Here is a 21,937-nt window from a genome sequence, read left to right on the forward strand (position 1 = left end):
TATGTGTGTGTGGTGAAATTTGACAGGCTGGTTCTAAAATCTATTTGGAAGAACCAGGAATAGCCAAGACACCACTGAAGAAGAACAAGATGGGAAAACTTTTTCTACCAGAAATCAAGACTTACAAACTATAGTAATAAAAGCAGCAGGGCATATATGAATAGACCAATGGAACTGAATAGAGAATTGATTCCAGCCCCAAGGGAAATGTAATATGGTAGAGAACTAGCATTTAAGATTAGTGAGGAAATATGAAATATTCAACAAATAATGTGATAATTGGTTATACATATGGGGAAACAATTGGGCCCTTATCCCAATCCATGGGCTTCCCAGGTGGTGCTAGTGATAAAGTATCTGCCTGCTAATGCAGGACATGCATGAGATGCAGGTTCTATCTCTGGTTCTGGAGGTTCCCCCAGAGACTCCTACAACTGTTTCTTTATGCAAATCAGGGTTAGTTGGCCACCTTCTCACTAAATAGTCACATGGCTTTCTATCATGTGCATGTGTGGGTGGGATGAAGGAGAGCAAGCACTCTCTGGTATCTCTTCTTATAAGGGCACTAATTCCTTTACCGGGCCTCATCCTCATGACCTCATCTAATCCAAATTAACACCTAATCTGAGGTGCCTCTCCAAATACCATCACATCGGGAGTTAGGACTTCAACATATGAGTTCTGAGGGGACAAATTCAGTCCATACATGCATGCTAAGTCGCTTCAGTCATGTCTGACTCTTTTTGACCCCATGGACAGTAGCCCGCCAGGCTCCTCTGTCCATGATTCTCCAGGCAAGAGGATTACCGTGCCCTCCTCCAGGGGAGCTTCCCCACCCAGGGATAGAACCTGTGTCTCTTATGTCTCCTGCATTGAGAGGTAGTTCTTTAACCACTAGCGTCCCCTGGCAGCTTATAAACATCTTTTTACTGCCGAATCTCAATAATAAGGTAATGTAAATTATAACAAAAATAATAATTTTGCACTCATCAGGTTATACAAAATTGAAACATCTGATGATATTATGCATTGGCAAGGACGTGGAGCCAGGGAACTCTCATTCACTGCTGGGGGAAATGTAAACTGGAAAAAAGAGTTTGGAAAAGAAATATTTTCTACTGAAATTGAATATGCACATATCCTATATATCCTATGTTCCAGCGATTCTGTTTCTAGGTATATGCTCTAAAGCACCAGTTTCAAATTTCTGGGTGCAATACAATAGTTGTTGTTGTTCAGTCTCTAAGTCATATCCAAATCTTCATGACCCCATGGATTGCAGCACACCAGGCTTCCCTGTCCTTCACCATCTCCCTGAGTTTGTTCAAACTCATGTCCATTGAGTTGGTGAGGCCATCTAACCATCTCATCCTCTGTTGCCTCCTTTTTCTCCTGCTTTCAATCTTTCCCAGCATCAGAGTCTTTTCCAGTGAGTTGGCTCTTTGCATCAGGTAGCTAAAATACTGGAGCTTCAGCTTCAGTATCATTCCTTACAATGAATGTTCAGGATTGATTTCTTTTAAGATTGCCTGGTTTGATCTCCTTGCAGTCTAAGGGACTCTCAACAGTCTTCTCCAGCACCATAGTACAAAAGCATTAATTCTTCAGGGGTCAACCTTCTTTATGGCCCAACTCTCACATCTGTACATGACTATTGGAAAAACTATGGCTTTGACTATACAGACCTTTGTCAGCAAAGTGATGCCTTTGCTTTTTAATGTGCTGTCTAGGTTTGTCATAGCTTTTCTACCAAGGAGTAAGTTTCTTTTAATTTCATGAGTGCAGTCACCATCTGCAGTGATTTTTGAGCCCAAGAAAATAGTGTGTCACTATTTCATTTTTTTCCCATCTGTTTGCCATGAAGTGATGGGAACAGATGCCATGATCTTCATTTTCTGAATGTTGATTTTATTTTATTTTTTCTAAATTTTATTTTATTTTTAAACTTTACAATATTGTATCAGTTTTGCCAAATATCGAAATGAATCCGCCACAGGTATACCTGTGTTCCCCATCCTGAACCCTCCTCCCTCCTCCCTCCCCATACCCTCCCTCTGGGTCATCCCAGTGCACCAGCCCCAAGCATCCAGTATCGTGCATTGAACCTGGACTGGCAACTCGTTTCATACATGATATTATACATGTTTCAATGCCATTCTCCTAAATCTCCCCACCCTCTCCCTCTCCCACAGAGTCCATAAGATTGATCTATACATCAGTGTCTCTTTTGCTGTCTTGTACACAGGGTTATTGTTACCATCTTTCTAAATTCTGTATATATGCATTAGTATACTGTATTGGTGTTTTTCTTTCTGGCTTACTTCACTCTGTATAATAGGTTCCAGTTTCATCCATCTCATTAGAACTGATTCAAATGTATTCTTTTTAATGGCTGAGTAATACTCCATTGTGTATATGTACCACAGCTTTCTTATCCATTCATCTGCTGATGGGTATCTAGGTTGCTTCCATGTCCTGGCTATTATAAACAGTGCTGTGATGAACATTGGGGTACACGTGTTTCTTTCCCTTCTGGTTTCCTCAGTGTGTATGCCCAGCAGTGGGATTGCTGGATCATAAGGCAGTTCTATTTCCAGTTTTTTTAAGGAATCTCCACACTGTTCTCCATAGTGGCTGTACTAGTTTGCATTCCCACCAACAGTGTAAGAGAGTTCCCTTTTCTCCACACCCTCTCCAGCATTTATTGCTTGTAGACTTTTGGATCGCAGCCATTCTGACTGGCGTGAAATGGTACCTCATTGTGGTTTTGATTTGCATTTCTCTGATAATGAGTGATGTTGAGCATCTTTTCATGTGTTTGTTAGCCGTCTGTATGTCTTCTTTGGAGAAATGTCTATTTAGTTCTTTGGCCCATTTTTTGATTGGGTCATTTATTTTTCTGGAGTTGAGCTGTAGGAGTTGCTTGTATATTTTTGAGATTAGTTGTTTGTCAGTTGCTTCATTTGCTATTAATTTCTTCCATTCTGAAGGCTGCCTTTTCACCTTGCTAATAGTTTCCTTTGTTGTGCAGAAGCTTTTAAGTTTAATTAGGTCCCATTTGTTTATTTTTGCTTTGATTTCCAATATTCTGGGAGGTGGGTCATAGAGGATCCTGCTGTGATGTATGTCGGAGAGTGTTTTGCCTATGTTCTCCTCTGAATGTTGATTTTAAAGCCAACTTTTTCACTCTCCTCTTTCACCTTCATCAAGAGGCTCTTTAGTTCCTCTTTGCTTTCTGCCATAAGGGTGGTATCATCTGCATATCTGAAGTTATTGGTATTTCTCCCGAAAATCTTGATTCCATCTTGTGATTCAATACATATTGCAATATTATAGTAAACTGTGGAATTAATTTTAGTGGTGCTGAGGTATAATTTCCTGAAAGGTAAAATGATGATTTTCACAAACATATAAAATAAAAGGAAAAACATGCTATTTACCTCATTAATTAAAGAGGGAGCCAGTAAAATGTTACAGGAATGTTGTATGAATTTGCAAAGAAACAAGAATATTAAAATGAATTCACTAACAGAGGCAAAAGTGGTTTACTATCCTATAGGTCAATAAAATATAATGCTTAGGAGTATCTTTTCTTCAAGGTGGACAAGAATTATTTTAAATACTATAAGTTTTCTTATAAACTATTTCAGTTGACAGAAAGACATCCCTTTGGATTTGAATCCTTCCTACTTAGAAAATGCTCAATGCCCAGGCTTACATTGGAAAGTATCTTTTGTTCATTTCCATCTTTGACAATTTTTCCCAACAGCAATTCCCTTTCAGCATCTTTTTTTTTTTGTAAGAAATAAAAAAGAAGCAATAGAAATTTAGTGCATTGTTGGTAGTAAGTATAATTATGTGTTGGGGTCCTGGGTAGCTGCACAGAAATATACCTCAGTGGCATATTGATTATTTTGAATTAAAGTAGCTTAAGAGATGGCCAACACAAGAGGGACACTCTGACCCTTCTTTCTATCTCCCTGAAAGCAGGAAATAAATCTCTCATGTGACAGGTGCACTCCCTGCATATGGAGCTAGAAGAACACTCTTATCTCCAGAGATAGGGAATTCAGACCAGCAAGCCTGTATAAACAAACTATTACTTCCTCTAATTTACTACCCCAAGCCCAAACTCTGTTTAGATTTTTCGCTAATAGAACTCCCAAAACCTAGTTTCTTTGTCCTGTCAATTCCTCATAAATTTTTCTGTCTAAAATTATAAAAGCTATCTGCTTTAGCCACTTCTTAGGCCCCTTTCTATGAGTGGTCTTGTGAACAATTAAAATTGTTTCTTTTTTTCCTGAGTTTTGTCTTGTGTCATTTTATTACCAGTCCAGCCACAAGAAATCAAGATGCACAGAGGGGGAAATTTCCCCTCTCCAACACGAGTTTTGTGAAATTTTTGTTTTATTTATCTATGTGGTATGCATGTGGTTATCGGATTTGTTATAGAATATTTTTGTTCACTGTGGGCTGGGGTCAAAAGGTTTGAAAGCCATTTAAAAATGTGCCACATTATGAGGTTCAACAGTTTCAATAACTGGACGTTTAAGTTGTCCCTTCAGTCAAAGTAGACATCCACTCACAGTGCAGAGACTCAGAAGATGATCTGAGTGAATGGCAAGGAATTGAGAAGTGTCGGGTAGTGAGTGAAGAATGCGGGGCATGTGGGGGTGTTGTGTGTGTGTGTCTGTGTGTGTATCATTTTGAAAAGATTCCACAGTTTTCCTCTTCAGAGACACACATGCAAATGAGAAGTATGCTGCTTTGTAAACCTCCCTGAGGAAAATTATTTGTTGCAAACTTAAATAACAGGGCTACAGAATTTCTAAGAAAGATTCCTACAAATAAATACATAACAAAAAAAGAGGAAAACATTGTACCTAGCAGAAAAGGAAATGATAGATAAACTTGTAATTCCTTTCACTGCAGAAATGACTTTATCCAGGTCTTGGACTGACTTCTACTCTGAATGTTCTCTCTGTGGGGTACTCAACAGTTTTGGAGGGATGGATAGGTCTGGAAGTGCAAACTCTAAGTCCTTTATGTGAAGAGAAAGTGTTCGTCGCTCAATCGTGTCCGTTTCTTTGCAACACCATGGCCTGCACCAGGCCCGTCTGGAGTAGGTAGCCATTCCCTTCTCCAGGGGATCTTCCCAACCCGGGGACAGAACCCAGGTCTCCCTCATTGCGGGCTGGTTCTTTACCGTCTGAGCCACATCTAGACAGTTGTGGACTCTCTGGGAGCAGCGTCAGAGGCTGCGTGAGGAGACTAGGTCCCGACTCTCAGCACGGATGATCGCTGGCTGTCTGGGACGCCACAAGAATCGAGAAAGGGTAGGCGGCGTGGAAACGGCGAGTCCGCCAGCCTCCACAGGCGGGTTAGGCTGGCGGCTGGACCGTTGCCTGTGAGTAATCAAGCACGAGCCGAGCGCCGCCGCAAAGTAGCACCAGGAGGCGCCGCTCCCCGGGAGCGGAAGAGCAGTGCGCACGCGCAGACGGGCCTGGCCAGCGAAGCGGACAGGCCCACTCCCCAGACCCGCCTCACCTCCAGCACCCGGCCGCGGACCGCACTGCCTAGCCACCCCGCCCGGCTTTCCCCGCCCACTCTGCGCGCTAGCGGATCGCGGCTGCGCGCGCAGAGCCTGAGCGGGCGCCGGCGGGAAGGGGAAGCGGCGGGTAAGAAGGGCCCGCGTCCCGGGGGCATCTGTGACTGGGTTGGGAGTTTCGTCCTCGCCTCTGTCTTTGTGGAGGAGCGTGCGAGGAGCCTCTGGAACTGGCTTCCTCCTGCCGTTCAGGCATGCCTCTAATAATCGAAGTGTTTTCGCCCTCACCGGAGCGTCGTCTAGTCCGGTCTCCACCTGCTTCTCGTCTCCCCGCCCCTACTGGGGAATCCGAGGCCGAGCCCCGGCCGGTCTGATTTCGTCAGACCTCATGCTCTCGCCAGAGCCATCTGAGATGCCTTCCCGGCCGTTTAGGTAGCGCCAGATCGTTTATCTGCCTTTAGTGGCGCAGCATCCCAGGAGTAGCTCTCGGGGTCCAGCCTCCAAATCAAGCACAAAGAGCCTCTTTTTTTTTTTTTTTTGGACGCTCGCTCGTCCTGGGATTCTTTTTGACACCCTTTGCTGAGTGAAGCAGCTTCCAGATGCTCGAAGCAGTGATTTTGAGGCCACTAAACATAGATTCTCTTTGCTTCCTCTGAGCGTCTCCACCATTTCCTTAATAATCCACCTTTCAAATTTGTGTCTGTTGAGGCGCGTCCCTTACATCCCTATGCGATGGCCCTATATTAAGCTCTTTCCTTTTGGAAATGGGGTGACAACCACGTATCTTCTTTTGGAATGAATTACTGCACTGGCTGTGGGATAGTATCAGCAGTTACTAAGAAGCGTAGTAGTAGTGAAGGAGGATTTCTGCTGTCTGCTGCCAGAGTGGATGGATATTCAGTCACTTTTTTGTACCAAGAGGCAGCGTTTTATCTCAAGCTGTGCTTGATGCCCTGAAGTTGGAGGCAGAGGAGGTACCTTGTAATTAAACAAATCGCTGAGTCCAGAATCTGCTGACAGGAAGAAATCTAAAACAGAAAAAGCCTGACTGCGGTGCCATGTTTAATAATATCTGCAGATCAAATTTCTATCTAGAGAGAAATACACTTTTTCTGTGTAAGTTAAATGTAATATATTGACATTTATGTTGGTGCTGATGTGAAGTTTTAGCAGCTACCTTGGAACTTTTCAGTCAAGTTTCTCAAGAAGTTAATTCCTAAGTAATCATAATAATCAGCTTAGTTATTTTTACTTTGATAAGTTTTACTGAATGCTGAAAACTTAGCTGCTCCCACCATTTCTGTTAGTCGACTAGTTTTCCTTGATACCTAAATGCCTTTGTCATCTTAGATTTCTCTTGTGCTTCATCTCGATACCTCTTATATAACTGGATCTCATGGTTTCTTTTTTCAAAAAGTAACTTGGATTTATCCCTTTGATTCTCATTGTTGAAGCTGGAAGTCTCTTTTCTAAGACTTTCCTACCTCTTAGCATATCCTCCAGAGAGCTCAAAACACAAGTCTGAAACATGACTATTGTCATGTTTATTCTTAATAAACCTATAAAGGTTCATGTTCAAACTTATTTGCCTGGGTTTCAAAGCTCTTTCTGTGCACATGATATGATGGGAAAACCCCAGGATTTAGAGTCAGACCTGGGTTTAAATATTAGGACTGTCATTGTACTAACACTGTGTCTTTGGGAAACTGAGCTTCAGTTTCCTTCTCTTATTTCGAATAACAATATCTTTTCTTCCAGCCTCTTAATTATTGTGAGAATTACAATTGGCATAATGTGTAAAAAAGTTGTCAGAATTAAACAAAAACAACCTAAGCTATTATTATTTCACAGCTATGAAAGATAGTTCCAAAAGAATTGTCTTTCAGGGAACTTTCAGAAAGTAAGGACTTTCTGAAAAGTCAAGCAAGTTTGAACATGAACCTTTATAGGTTTATTAAGAATAAACACGACAATAGTCATGTTTCAGACTTGTTTTTTGAGCTCTCTGGAGAGCTTTCAGTCCTACTCCCTATGTGTGTGTTCATAGGGAGTAGGGTGACAAGGAAGACTGTGATTGTTGTTGTTTAGTTACTAAGTTGTGTCTAACTCTCTTGCAACCCCATGGCCTGCTAGGCTCTGTTCATGGGATTTTCTGGGCAAACTGGAGTGGGTTGCCATTTCCTTCTCCAGGAGATCTTCCTGACCCAGGGATCAAACCTGCATCTCCTAGAGGTGGATTCTTTACCACTAAGCTACTAGAGAAGCCCCCAGATTGTGATAATGGGCTGTAAATTAGGTATGGTTAGGGTGAGCACCAAACCCAGAGGAGAGAGGAACAGGGAAGATTTCCTGGAGGATATTAAGTTTGAACAGTCTTTAATTATAACAAAGATCCAGACAGAAAAGCTGGGAAAGGGTATCATGAAAGAGATGCCTTTAGAGAACTGCAAACTGTTAGATTTTATTGGAGTATTAAAAGTATTCAAAGAGGATTATAGGAGGTAGGATTGGATGGGTAGACAGAGATGAAATTTGAAGGTCTTTTTTGTGCTAAAGGAAGTGAACAAATTGAAGGATTTTAAGCAGACAGTTGGCCTGAACACAATTGTTTAAAAAAAAAAAAAAGAGAACACTTAAGTTCCTTTTTTTTAAAAAAAAATTACTCATTTATTTATTTTTGGCTGTGCTGGGTCTTGCTGCACTGGCTTTTCTCTAGTTGTGGTGAGCTGGGGCTACTCTGTAGTTGTGGTCCTTGGGCTTCTCATTGTGGTGGCTTCTGTGTTGCAGAGGATGGGCTCTAGGGCATCTGGGCTCAGTAATTGTGATTCCTGGGCTCTAGAGCACAGGCTCAGTAGTTGTGGTGCATGGGCTCAGTTGCTCCTCTGCATGTAGATCTTCCTGGACTAGGGGTCAAACTCATGTTTCTTGCATTGGCAGGCAGATTCTTTTCTCCTGAGCCACCAGGGAAGCCCCACAATTGCTTTTTGAAAGTTCATTTTGACTGCCGTGTGTGCTTCCTTACCACAGTGTACAAGGCTATCCTTCTACCTTTGTGCTTTTCCTTGTTTTCTTTAGTTCACCGTCTCCTCATACCTTAACACACTGTCACTCAATATCCAGTTTGGGTTCCATTTCTGCTGTGAGGCGTTCTCCAGTTATTTTAGACCGTATTATTCACTCCCTTCTCTGAAACCCTGTTAGGAATAGCACCACACAGTTTAGTCCTTATTAGTTTCATGTGTGTTTTATGTCCCTAAATAGATTTTAATTTCCTTGAGGATAGGGAATGTTTCATATGTATATGAACAGAAGACATGCTAAACACAAAAACTTGTTGCTTGGTCTCTTTCTTTTTTTCAGGGTAGGACCAGATTATGGGCCACAGTCCTTTTAATTGATCTATCATCATCATGGCTAATGAGGGCTGTGCCAAGGCTGGTGATAGTCATTTTTCATTAGATAAACATGCTCAACTCATCTTGGCTCAGATCAATAAAATGAGGAATGGAGAGCATTTCTGTGATGTGGAGCTGCAAGTTGGGAAGGAAACTTTTAAAGTTCATCGGCTGGTTTTGGCTGCCAGTAGTCCTTACTTTGCAGCTTTGTTCACTGGAGGAATGAAGGAGTCCTCGAAAGATGTTGTACAGATTCTAGGAATTGAAGCTGGAATCTTTCAAATACTTTTAGATTTCATTTACACAGGTATGTAAGTATTATATTGTTGTTGTTTAGTTGCTAAGTTGTGTCTGACTTTTGCAACCCTGTGGACTATAGCCTGCCAGGCGCCTCTACCCATGGGATTTCCCAGGCAAGAATACTGGAGTGGGTTGCCATTTCCTTCTCCAGGGGATCTTCCTGACCCAGGGATTGAACCCGTGACTCCTGCATTGGCAGGCAGATTCTTTACCACTGAGCCACCAGGGAAGCCCATGTAAGTATTATATGTAGTGTAAATATATATGGAAAACTAGATTTGAAAGAGATACACTAAAGTGTTAATATAGGGAATTCCCAGGCATCAGGGGTTAGGGCTCCACACTACTGGCAAGTCAGAAAAAAAATAGTGTATGTCTGTGTATGGGAAAATGTTTGATTTTCATTTTTATACTTTTCTGCCTTACATCTTTTCATGTGCCTGTTGGCCATCTGTATGTCTTCTTTGGAGAAATACCTATTTAGGTCTTCTGACCATTTTTTTGATTGAGTATTTTGTTTTTTTGTTGTTGTTGCTGTAAAAGGGCTTTTAATAACCTGTAAAGACTTACTAAGTTTTAGGGCATTCTTTTTGTTACTCTTAAGTAATCCTTGGCTTCATCCAATACCATTCCTTCAGTTACCTTCCATCACAACCCATGATGTTATCTTCTCCAAATTTGTAATGAACTCTCATTTCATTCAATTAAGTCTTAGGTTTCTCTGCAGCCACTACTGTTTATTCCCATGGTGAATTCCATTTCTTACACTTTTGGAAAATTCCCTATTTGCATTTAACAAACCATATTCTCCCTCTCACCATAGTGTCTTTGGCCATTCATTCATATATAATAAATTTTGGGGGTACCTAGTGTTTAGAAGGGGCTTCCCTGGTGGCTCAGACGGTAAAGCGTCTGCCTGCAATGCAGGAGACCCGGGTTCTATTCCTGGGTCGGGAAGATCCCCTGGAGAAGGAAATGGCAATCCACTCCAGCAATCTTGCCTGGAAAATCCCATGGACAGAGGAGCCTGATAGGCTATAGTCCATGGGGTTGCAAAGAGTCGGACATGACTCTTAGAAATACAGAAAGGGCAAGCTTTTTCTTGTGTTTAGAAATACAGAAAGGGCAAGCTTTTTCTTAACAGACTTTATAAATCTAATTGAGAATACAAACACGCAGTTTAGTTGAATGTTTTAAAAGGGATAAAGGGAAATTATGAGATTGAATGGAGGGACTTCCCTGGTGGTTCATTGGTTAAGAATCCAGTCAACCAATGCAGGGGGCCCAGTTTCAATCCCTGGTCAGGGAACTAGATCCTGCACACAGCAACAAAGATTCCCTATGCTGTAACTAAGACCCAGCTAGGTCAAAAAAAAAAAAAGAAAAAGACTGAATGGAGAGTTTATCCTTTTCTTTCTAAATATAATTGAGTATTTGATCTCTTTCCAAAGTCATCATGTAAGTATATGAAAGTGAAGCCCTCTGGAAGGAGATTGGTATATATAGTTACTTAAATGTTAAATGCTTAAAACTTCTCATATGTTATGGACTCTTGGTTTTACCTCACATTAAAAATTAACATTTATATGGCACTTGATTGTAATGAAGAATATGGCCCATGTCTTACTCACTCCTGTGCCTCAGTCAAATGTTTGTTAGATGCATATAGCCCTATGTTAAAAGCATGGACTTTGATGTCACTCCCTACATTGCATCTCACTTAACCGTGTGACAAAGAGTTGAGTTACTTTAACTTTCCAATTCTGTTTTCTTAATATAAGGGGGAAATCCTACTGTATGGGGTTATATGGAGGGTTACGTGAATGTATAGAGCAATTATGCTGTGCCTGGTTCATTGTTAAGTGCTCCATGCATGTGCAGTACTATTATCACTTAGGTTTTGCACCTTTCTACAAGTTCTTTGTTGGCCTTTTACTTAGTATTCATCTACCCCCACAAAGCCTGAGCTATCAGTGGAATCAAGTATAATGCTTTTTGAATATAAGTCAAATGTTTGTTTTATGTTATTGGTCATTTTGTCTCCCTACTTCCCTAGGTATAGTGAACATAGGCGTGAATAATGTCCAGGAGTTGATTGTTGCAGCAGACATGCTACAGTTGACTGAAGTCGTTAATCTTTGTTGTGAATTTCTGAAAGGACAAATTGATCCACTGAACTGCATTGGGATCTTTCAGTTCTCTGAGCAGATTGCCTGCCATGATCTTCTGGAATTTACAGAAAACTACATTCATGTCCATTTCTTGGAGGTGCATAGTGGGGAAGAGTTCCTGGCACTTACAAAAGATCAGCTGATTAAAATTTTGCGAAGTGAAGAGCTTAGCATCGAGGATGAATACCAGGTCTTCTTAGCTGCAATGCAGTGGATACTGAAAGATCTAGGAAAGAGAAGAAAACATGTGGTGGAAGTGCTGGACCCAATTCGATTCCCTTTATTACCTCCTCAGAGACTTGTAAAGTACATAGAAGGTAATTTTTTTGTTCCATGTTAAATTAGTTTTATCCAGTGACCTTTCCTCTCTTTGAAATGTGATAGTGTTTTCATTTTTCACTTCAATAGCAAACATTTATTGAATGGTTATTATATGTAAGATACAACTTTTGTATTTTGTAGGTACAGTAGCATTTCAGTATTTCTGCATATTTTAATCAGATCTTTATCTTGAGGTTAACTACCAAGGGAGAGGAATTTATTGACAGAGCTAAAATACTGCGGCTATTTTTGGTAGTAGTACTAATTATTTTAGCGTAAGATTTCTTCTTGCCACTTTGAAAAATTCAGCAAAACCTAAACATTTAAGGAAAACTATATATGCTGAACACAAAACCAAAACTCAATACATCCTATAAGTCCTCTCATTATAAAATTAATTGTATATTGATATAATAATACAGCTTCTATGTAGCCTTTGAATATATTTAAGTTCTAAACTTTGAAAACACTTTTCACCATAGTATAAAATAAATTTTATCTTTATATTAGAAAAATAATATTTAAATTTATTTTTAAAAACTACTTTGGACCAGTTTCAAGATTTGAAGCTTTAACTCTTGTCATTTAGGATGTGACTGAATTACAAATATTTTACTATGAATTAATTATAGTATTAGCATTAAAGTTGTAATTATATGATATAATTATATTTAATGTGGATTTTTAGGTTTTTCCACTCTTAACAGTGTCAACAGAAATTTGTAATTTTTTCTCAGTGATATCTTGTATTAATGTATATATCATTAATTCTCATTATTCATATATATAGTCATTACTCACTGACTACTACTACTACTATATAGTTAGTTCTCACTGACTACTACTATTTGTGGTAGTTATCCTCTATAAATTTACCAAGAACAGTGATCAGCAAATACTGAACCATTGTTCCTGAGAAAAGCATGAGGTAAGTTCTTACAAGCCTCTGGTCACAAAATTTTTGTCACCTGATCAATACATAAACTTGTTTTTTTGTGTGTGTCTGTCAAAACCCCCTCATTTAATATATACTGTTGATTCATTAAACTCATGGCCAACAAAACTACAACTGAAGGCTGAGTGAAGCCTAACACATGTTAGGCTTCTGCAAGACACATCACAGCCTTCTTGCACTTACAAACACTAGACATGGTACTTTCACAGTATGCTTAGGGACTGTTTTAAACAGTGAAAAGGCCAACAGAAAATACAAAGTGCCATGATGCTAAATAGAATGTGAAGAGGACAATTGTTTATAGTGAGAACTGAAATACGATGGCAGAATGTCGCCTCTTTCGGTCTCACCTGGAAGCATGGATGTTAGGTGATTCAAATTTTTTGCCACTGTATGGCATGTCTGTGAACCAGCAAGAAAGCGCTGTGAGTGTTGATTTGGGTTGAAAATTCATGTTAGTGAGTAGATGTATTCATAAGTAAAGAATCTACAAAAAATGAAGACTGACTATATTTAAATGCTAAAGCAAGAGAAGAATTATCCAGACATGTTTTTTGTGTGTATCATGTGAGAAGTTAGGAGTGGGACAAAGGCTTTCATGGTTGAGTTGACTTTTGCAAAGTGCTGCAGATACGAAGTACTGAAGGGAAGTTCCCTGGAATTGGGGCATGTTTTCCTATGGCTTTTTAGTGTCATAATATTAAAGTCTTGTACTGCCCAGTAGTTATCACCTAAGGACATTTCACTGGAATACAACTGCAGGGAAGCAAGGGAGAAATAAATGGAGGATATTTTCCAAAGGCAACCTTACTATTTTTCAGTATTTTTGAAACTTTATCTCTGATCTTTTTAGAGAAAAGATGGACAATTTATACAGAAAACTAATGAGACTCTACCACAAAATTCAATGAGGGAGCAAAAGACTTCATTGAAATGGTTAAATTGTATTATGTGAAATGTGTAGATTTTTCCCTATGGTGTATAATTCAGGTAATTTAATATTATTAGTATATGATAACATATCTTTTTCTTGCATTTTAGAGAATGATTTTACTTTTTAAAAATGGTACATGCTCTTATAAAAACTTTAGGTAATAAATTATTAAAAAAGCAAACAACAGATAACCCAAAGTTCACCATACAGAAAGAGTTATAATTAACATTCATTAAACATCATTCTAGATGTCTCTGTATAGGAGAATGGATGATGGGTGGGTGTATGGTTGCAAGGATGGATAGAAAAAAAATTTACAAGAATAAGAATCATTCTATCATACTATTTATAATACAAAAAATATACCTAAATCTCACTAAAAGTTAACAAAGAAGAAACTAATTAGATAAATGTTTATTTAATCCCAAGAAGTATTCATTCTAAAAAGTTTTTACATAATAAAAACAAAAAGATGAGCTTCATTAAAAGGTGAAACCATAGTTTCATTTTGTGTTTCAATTTTAAAGTTTAGATTCTCTGCTGTGAAATATGAGGTAATTAGTATTGTTATTTTTCTCCTTACCTGCTTCAAGGTCTACATAGCCCTTATATAGATACTTTTCAAATCCTCCTAGCTCTGTGCTTTTATTGTATATTTAAGTGGATTTAATGCTCTGTACCAGTTTTTTAACAGTAGGCTTTTTGTTCCTGAACTTTCCTTTATTTTGGGGCCCTGCAGCACTGCTTGCAGGATCTTACTTCCTCCACAAGGGATTGAACCCAGGTCATCACAGTGAAAGCGCCGAATCCTAACTACTGGACTGCCAGGGAATTCCCTGAGCTTTCTTTTTTGATTCGTCATTTGGTTGGTTAAATTTCATCACCAAGATTTTTTTTTTCTAAGAAAGGTTCATGATTACTGTATTTGCTGATTTTTTTCCTCATATCTGAGAATTTCTGTTACCTTTTAAATTTAACAGATATTTGTGTGGGTACAATATGCTTAATTTTTGAGCATTCCCCCCACCTCTACCTCCACCCTACGTTTGTAAGGAGTGTTTTTTTTTTCCCCAATGACTTGCTTTTTCTGCTTGGATGGCTAAAGAATTCTCTTTCATTATTCTTGATTTGTGTTCAAATTTGCCATTTTTCCTTAGACTATATCATATACCCTTTTCCTTTTTTTGGTCATGCCCTGTGGTATGCAGCAATTTTTCCTTCATTTTGGAAAATTTTTCCTTTGTGAAATTCCTGAATATTTCTAACGTTTCCTTTGGTGGTCTTCATCCTTGTATTGGAAACTTTTTTGTCTTTCGTATTTATCATCTTATAATGTAGGAAATCAGTCCTGAATATTCATTGGAAGGACTGATATTGAAGCTGAAACTCCAATACTTTGGACACCAAATGTGAGAAACTGACTCATTGGAAAAGACCCTGATGCTGGGAAAGACTGAAGGCGAGAGGAGAAGGGGACAACAGAGGATGAGATGGCTGGATGGCATCACTGACTCAATGGACATGAGTTGTTGAGTAAACTCCCGGAGTTGGTGATAGATAGGGAGGTCTGGCATGCTGCAGTTCATGGGGTTGCAAAAAGTCGGACATGACTGAGCAACTGAACTGAATGTTAAAATATTTTGTCTTTTGCTCTATGCTCACATTTGTTTTCTTAAGTCTTTACTCCAAATTGCCAATTTGATTTTTGTCTAATTAGTTTCTTGCTTCTAATTTATTATGTCTGCACTACTGTCACTTTATTTCCTTAGCAATGCACCTCATTTTGTCTTTGAGCCTTTTTTTTTTTTGCATATAGGATCTTTATTCTTAAAAATAAATCTATCTTGTATATAGAGAATCTGTTTCTGTTATGTGGCTAATGTTTTCTTCCAAACTGAATTCTTCAGTCACTTTCTCTTTTTTTTTTCTGGGGTATATTTAAATAGTTGTATTGCTATTTCTTGATATACTGCTCATGCTTAATTTGGCAACTCTGTTCAAATCTGCTTGCTCTGATAATTCTCCATGACACATTTTCTATCTTGGTATTTGTTGTTGTTGCTCAGTTGTGTTCAACTCTTTGCGGACCCCATGGACTGCAGCACGCCAGGCTTCCCTGTCCTTCACCATCTCCCAGAGCTTACTCAAACTCATGTCCATTGAGTTGGTGATAGTTGGTGATGCCATCCAACCATCTTGTTCCCCTGTTGTCCCCTTCGTCTCCAGCCTTCAATCTTTGCCAGCATCAGGGTCTTTTCCACTGAGTCAGTTCTTCACATCAGGTGGGCAAAGTATTGGAGCTTCAGCCTCAGCATCAGTCCCTCCAATGAATATTTACAATTGATTTCCTTTAGGATTGACTAGTTTAATCTTGCTGTCCAAGGGATTCTCAAGAGCCTTCTCCAACATCACAGTTCAAAAGCATCAATTCTTCAGCACTCAGCCTTCTGTATGGTCCAACTCTCACATCCGTACATGACTACTGGAAAAACCATAGCTTTGACTATACAGACCTTTGTCAGCAAAATAATGTCTCTACTTTTTAATACGCTGTCTAGGTTTATCATAGCTTTTCTTCCAAGGAGCAAGCGTCTTTTAATTTCATGGCTGCAGTCACCATCTGTAGCGATTTTGGAGCCCAAGAAAATAAAGTCTGTCACTGTTTCCACTGTTTCCCCATCTATTTGCCATGAAGTGATAGAACCAGATGCCATGATCTTAGTTTTCTGAATGTTGAGTTTTAAGCCAGCTTTTTCACTCTCCTCTTTCACCTCATCAAGAGGCCCTTTAGTTCCTCTTTGCTTTCTGCCTTAAGGGTAGTGTTATCGGCATATCTGGGGGCTTCCCACCTAGTGGTAAAGAATCCACCTGCTAATTACAAAGGAGATGGTCCTGGTTCGATCCCTGGGTTGGGAAGATCCCCTGAAGGAGGGCATGGCAAGCCACTCCAGTATTCTTGCCTGGAGAATCCCCTGGACAGAGGAGCCTGGTGGGCTACAGTCCATAAGGTCGCACAGAGTTGACATGACTGAAGTGACTTAGCATGCACACATACACATCTACATATCTGAGGTTATTGATATTTCTCCTGGCAATCTTGATATTACTACTCTCTTTATCCCACCTAAAATTTAATTGCTATGTATTGTGTTCTCACCACTTCTTTCTAGCTTGAGGCAAGAGGGTGGTGAAAGAATAGATATCTGCTCAGGCTAAGGTCCTTGCCTATGGGCCTGGACTCTGACCTCTCTCTTGGTGAGATGCAATTATTGATCTGATATCAAGACCTACTTACCCAACCAAGGATATATCTCACTACTGCGGATTTTGGCTACCACTGAGAAACACTGGGCTGGAAGAAGCACAAGCTGGAATCAAGATTGCCAGGAGAAATACTAGTAACCTCAGATATGCAGATGACACCACCCTTATGGCAGAAAGTGAAGAACTAAAGAGCCTCTTGATGAAAGTGAAAGAGGAGAGTGAAAAAGTTGGCTTAAAGCTCAACATTCAGAAAACGAAGATCATGGCATCCGATCCCATCACTTCATGGTGAATAGATGGGGAAACAGTGGAAACAGTGGCAGACTTTATTTTTCTGGGCTCCAAAATCACTGCAGATGGTGATTTCAGCCATGAAATTAAAAGACGCTTACTCCTTGGAAGAAAAGTTATGACCAACCTAGATAGCATATTCAAAATCAGAGACATTATTTTGCCAACAAAGGTCTGTCTAGTCAAGGCTATGGTTTTTCCAGTGGTCATGTATGGATGTCAGAATTGGACTGTGAAGAAAGCTGAGCACCGAAGAGTTGATGCTTTTGAACTGTGGTGTTGGAGAAGACTCTTGAGAGTCCCTTGGACTGCAAGGAGATCCAACTAGTCCATCCTAGAGGAGATCAGTCCTGGGTGTTCTTTGGAAGGACTGATGCTGAAGCTGAAACTCCAATACCCCGAAGCTGTAAAAAAATATTTGGTATTGTAGGAAACAAACTCCAATGTTTGATGATGAGCTTTCATTTTTTGATTGTTAAATGTATTTCATTTTCATGGAAATAAGTCTTTTCGATATTGTTTAAAAGTTGATTAAAACATCTTTTTCAACATTACTTTAGGAATATCTGATTTTAATCTTCGTGTTGCATTGCAAACACTTTTGAAAGAGTACTGTGAGGTGTGCAAATCTCCCAAAGAGAACAAATTTTGTAGTTTTCTGCAGACATCTAAGGTTCGACCTCGGAAGAAAGCAAGAAAGTACCTGTATGCAGTAGGTGAGAACCTTTTAAAAAGTAATATAAATTATCTTTATTTTCAGGATCAAAACCTTTAAAAGTTTTGTTATTATTAAACATGTGAGAATATGCATGTATGTCAAATAGGCATATTTAATTTCACATACAGGCTGCAGATTTAGAAATTGCATTTATATAGTATAGTGGACACATCTAAGAATAAAGATATTTATTTGATGTCTATTATTTGGTGATTTAAATCTTTGCGTTCTTAGATACCCAATTATTATCAAATAATTGCCTAAGATATGTGGCTTTAAAAAGTAATATTTGAATTCTAGTGAGAAATAGGAAAATAAATCTCAAACATATTAACTATTCACAGCGTCTGAGATGGTCTTTAGGGATAACAGGAACTAGTGGTCTCCAAAGTGTGGAGATGCAGGACAATCCAAAGGAATATTGTATGGACATTTTGTATTTTATTATAGTGTAGTATAGTGTAGTGTAGTTTTTTGGCCATGCTGTACAGCTTGAGGGATCTTAGTTCTCTGACTAGGAATTTAACCTGGGCCACCTCAGTGAAAGCACAGAGTCTGAAACACTGGACTGCCAGGAATTTCCTCTATTAAAAAAATATTTAAAATAGAATTTAAAATGTTGATATATATCAACAACAAATTGTCCAGATTTATATACATAATTAATTTATATATAAGAACTTTATGTATAACATAATTTATACTATGTATGTCATTGCATGTGTAATTTTATATATACTGTTATATATAAATTATAATTTTTGAGTATTCATTAACCTTTTTTATAATGGGATGTTCAGTTAAACAAGGCTTTCAACCCTCACTATTTTTTAATTGAAAAAGATATTAATAGGGACTTCCCTGGTGGTTCAGTGGTTAAGAATCCACCTTGCAGTACAGGGAAGACAGGTTCGGTCTCTGGGTGGGGAAGTAAGAGCTCATATGCTATGGAGCAGCTAAGTCTGCACACTGCAGCTGCTTAGCCCACAAGCTCTAGAGCCCATGTGCCACAAGCACTGACCTCTCAAGCTGCAGATACTGAGCCCAGGCTCTACACTAGGGTCTGCATGTCACAATGAAAGATCTCTTGTGACACGACTAAGACTCAGTGCATGAATAGAAATCACAATGAAACTTCCTAACTAGACAGATAACAAGTTCCTAGATTTACATTTTATCTAACATTTAGTTATGACCAGGACCAGGTGGTAGAATATTGTGGTTGAATTCATTGCATTTAAGCCATCATCTTTTAGGACTTGGTACATTTAAGAATAATAGATGTGCATCTGACAGACTCTAAAGTATGTATTCCTTACTATGCAGTAGTTATTGAAAATCTAGATGTAGAGGGCTAGATTTTTCTTGTTACTACCATTTCCATATTTAGCAGTAAGGGATTTGCTGTGTACCTGCTTTCCTTTCTTTATTCAGGTGGATATACTCGATTGCAGGGGGGTCGTTGGAGCGATAGCAGAGCCCTCAGTTGTGTAGAACGTTTTGACACCTTTAGCCAGTACTGGACCACTGTGTCTTCACTTCATCAGGCTCGATGTGGACTGGGAGTAGCAGTTCTGGGAGGAATGGTCTACGCAATTGGAGGTAATAATAAAAATGTCTTATTTCCATTTTTAGACTATAACTCTTAAGTTGACTACATTCTTAAATGCCTTATATATTTTGCTGGATACTCTGGAGTATATATAGATGTAGTTGTGCTTATGCTGTAAAGAGCAATATTGCATAGAAACCTGGAATGTTAGGTCCATGAATCAAGGCAAATTGGAAGTGGTCAAAGAGGAGATGGCAAGAGTAAATGTCGATGTTTTAGGAATCAGCGAACTAGGATGGACTGGAATGGGTGAATTTAACTCATTATAATCTAATACTGACCATTATATCTACTACTGTGGGGAAGAATCCCTTAGAAGAAATGGAGTAGCTGTCATAGTCAACAAGAGTCTGAAATGCAGTACTTGGATGCAATCTCAAAAACGACAGAATGATCTCTGTTAGTTTCCGAGGCAAATCATTCAGTTTCACGGTAATCCAAGTCTATGCCCTGACCAGTAATGCTGAAGAAACTGAAGTTGAACGGTTCTATGAAGACCTACAAGACCTTTTATAACTAACACCCCAAAAAGATGTCTTTTTCATTATAGGGGACTGGAATGCAAAAGTAAGAAGTCAAGAAACACCTTGAGTAACAGGGAAATTTGGCCTTGGAGTACAGAACGAAGCAGGGCAAAGGCTGATAGAGTTTTGCCAAGAGAACACACTGGTTATAGCAAATATCCTTTTCCAACAACGCAGAGAAGACTCTACACATGGACATCACCAGATGGTCAACACCGAAATCAGATTGATTATATTCTTTGCAGCCAAAGATGGAGAAGCTCTATACAGTCAGCAAAAACAAGACCAGGAGCTAACTGTGGCTCAGATCATGAACTCCCTATTGCCAAATTCAGACTGAAATTGAAGAAAGTAGGGAAAACCACCAGACCATTCAGGTATGACCTAAATCAAATCCCTTATGATTATACAGTGGAAGTGAGAAATAGATTTAAGGGCCTAGATCTGATAGATGAGTGCCTGAAGAACTATGGACGGAGGTTTGTGACATTGTACAGGAGGCAGGGATCAAGACCATCCCCAAGAAGAAGAAATGCAAAAAAGCAAAATGGCTGTCTGAGGAGACTTTATAAATAGCTGTGAAGAAGAGAAGTGAAAAGCAAAGGAGAAAAGAAAAGATATACCCATTTGAATGCAGAGTTCCAAAGAATAGCAAGGAGAGATAAGAAAGCCTTCTTCAGTGATCAGTGCAAAGAAATAGAGGGAAAAAATTGAATGGGAAAGACTAGAGCTCTCTTCAAGAAAATCAGAGATACCAAGGGAACATTTCATGCAAAGATGGGCTCAAGGACAGAAATGGTATGGATCTAACAGAAGCAGAAGATATTAAGAAGAGGTGGCAAGAATACACAGAAGAACCGTACAAAAAGATCTTCACGACCAAGATAATCATGATGGTGTCATCACTCACCTAGAGCCAGACATCCTGGAATGTGAAGTCAAGTGGGCCTTAGGAAGCATCACTATGAACAAAGCTCCTGGAGGTGATGGAATTCCAGCTGAGCTATTTTAAATCCTAAAAGATGATGCTGTGAAAGTGCTGCACTCAATATGCCAGCAAATTTGGAAAACTCAGCAGTGGCCACAGGACTGGAAAAGGTCAGTTTTCATTCCAATCCCAAAGAAAGGCAATGCCAAAGAATGCTCTAACTACCACACAATTGCACTCATCTCACACGCTAGTAAAGTAATGCTCAAAATTCTCCAAGCCAGGCTTCAGCAATACCTGAAGCATGAACTTCCAGGTGTTCAAGCTGGTTTTAGAAAAGGCAGAGGAACCAGAGATCAAATTGCCAACATCCACTGGATCATGGAAAAAGCAAGAGAGTTCCAGAAAAACATCTATTTCTGCTTTATTGACTATGCCAAAGCCTTTGACTGTGTAGATCACAATAAACTGTGGAAAATTCTGAAAGAGATGGGAATACCAGACCACCTGACCTGCCTCTTGAGAAATCTGTATGCAGGTCAGGAAGCAACAGTTAGAACTGGACATGGAACAACAGACTGGTTCCAAATTGGGAAAGGAGTACATCAAGGCTGTATATTGTCACCCTGCTTATTTAACTTCTATGCAGAGTACATCATGAGACACGCTGGGCTGGATGAAGCACAAGCTGGAATCAAGATTGCCCAAAGAAATATCAATAAGCTCAGATATGCAGATGACACTACCCTTATGGCAGAAAGTGAAGAAGAACTAAAGAGCCTCTTGTTGAAAGTGAAAGTGGAGAGTGAAAAAGTTGGCTTAAAGCTCAACATTCAGAAAACGAAGATCATGGCATCCGGTCCCATCACTTCATGGGAAATAGATGGGGAAACAGTGGAAACAGTGGCTAAGTTTATTTTTTTGGCCTCCAGAATCACTACAGATGGTGACTGCATGTATGAAATTAAAAGACGCTTAA

The 21,937-nt window shown here is 39.3% G+C and overlaps 1 protein-coding gene across 4 annotated transcripts in view; it reads left to right on the top strand.

Moving 5' to 3' along the window:
* The first annotated feature begins 5,527 nt into the window (after positions 1-5,527).
* The window catches only part of IPP (intracisternal A particle-promoted polypeptide), a 37,556-nt gene continuing 21,146 nt past the window's right edge, over positions 5,528-21,937 (top strand). For 2 of the 4 annotated variants that reach the window (XM_005894211.3, XM_070368142.1), the window contains exons 1-5: positions 5,528-5,678; positions 8,906-9,247; positions 11,297-11,728; positions 17,737-17,892; positions 19,329-19,496. In XM_005894211.3, the coding sequence (XP_005894273.1) occupies positions 8,956-9,247; positions 11,297-11,728; positions 17,737-17,892; positions 19,329-19,496 (1,048 nt within the window). In that variant the 5' untranslated portion in view covers positions 5,528-5,678; positions 8,906-8,955. The other 2 variants (XM_070368141.1, XM_070368143.1) reach the window with 2 other exon arrangements.

This window comes from Bos mutus, chromosome 3 (assembly GCF_027580195.1).
Source record: "Bos mutus isolate GX-2022 chromosome 3, NWIPB_WYAK_1.1, whole genome shotgun sequence".
NCBI classification, from domain to species: Eukaryota; Metazoa; Chordata; class Mammalia; order Artiodactyla; family Bovidae; genus Bos; species Bos mutus.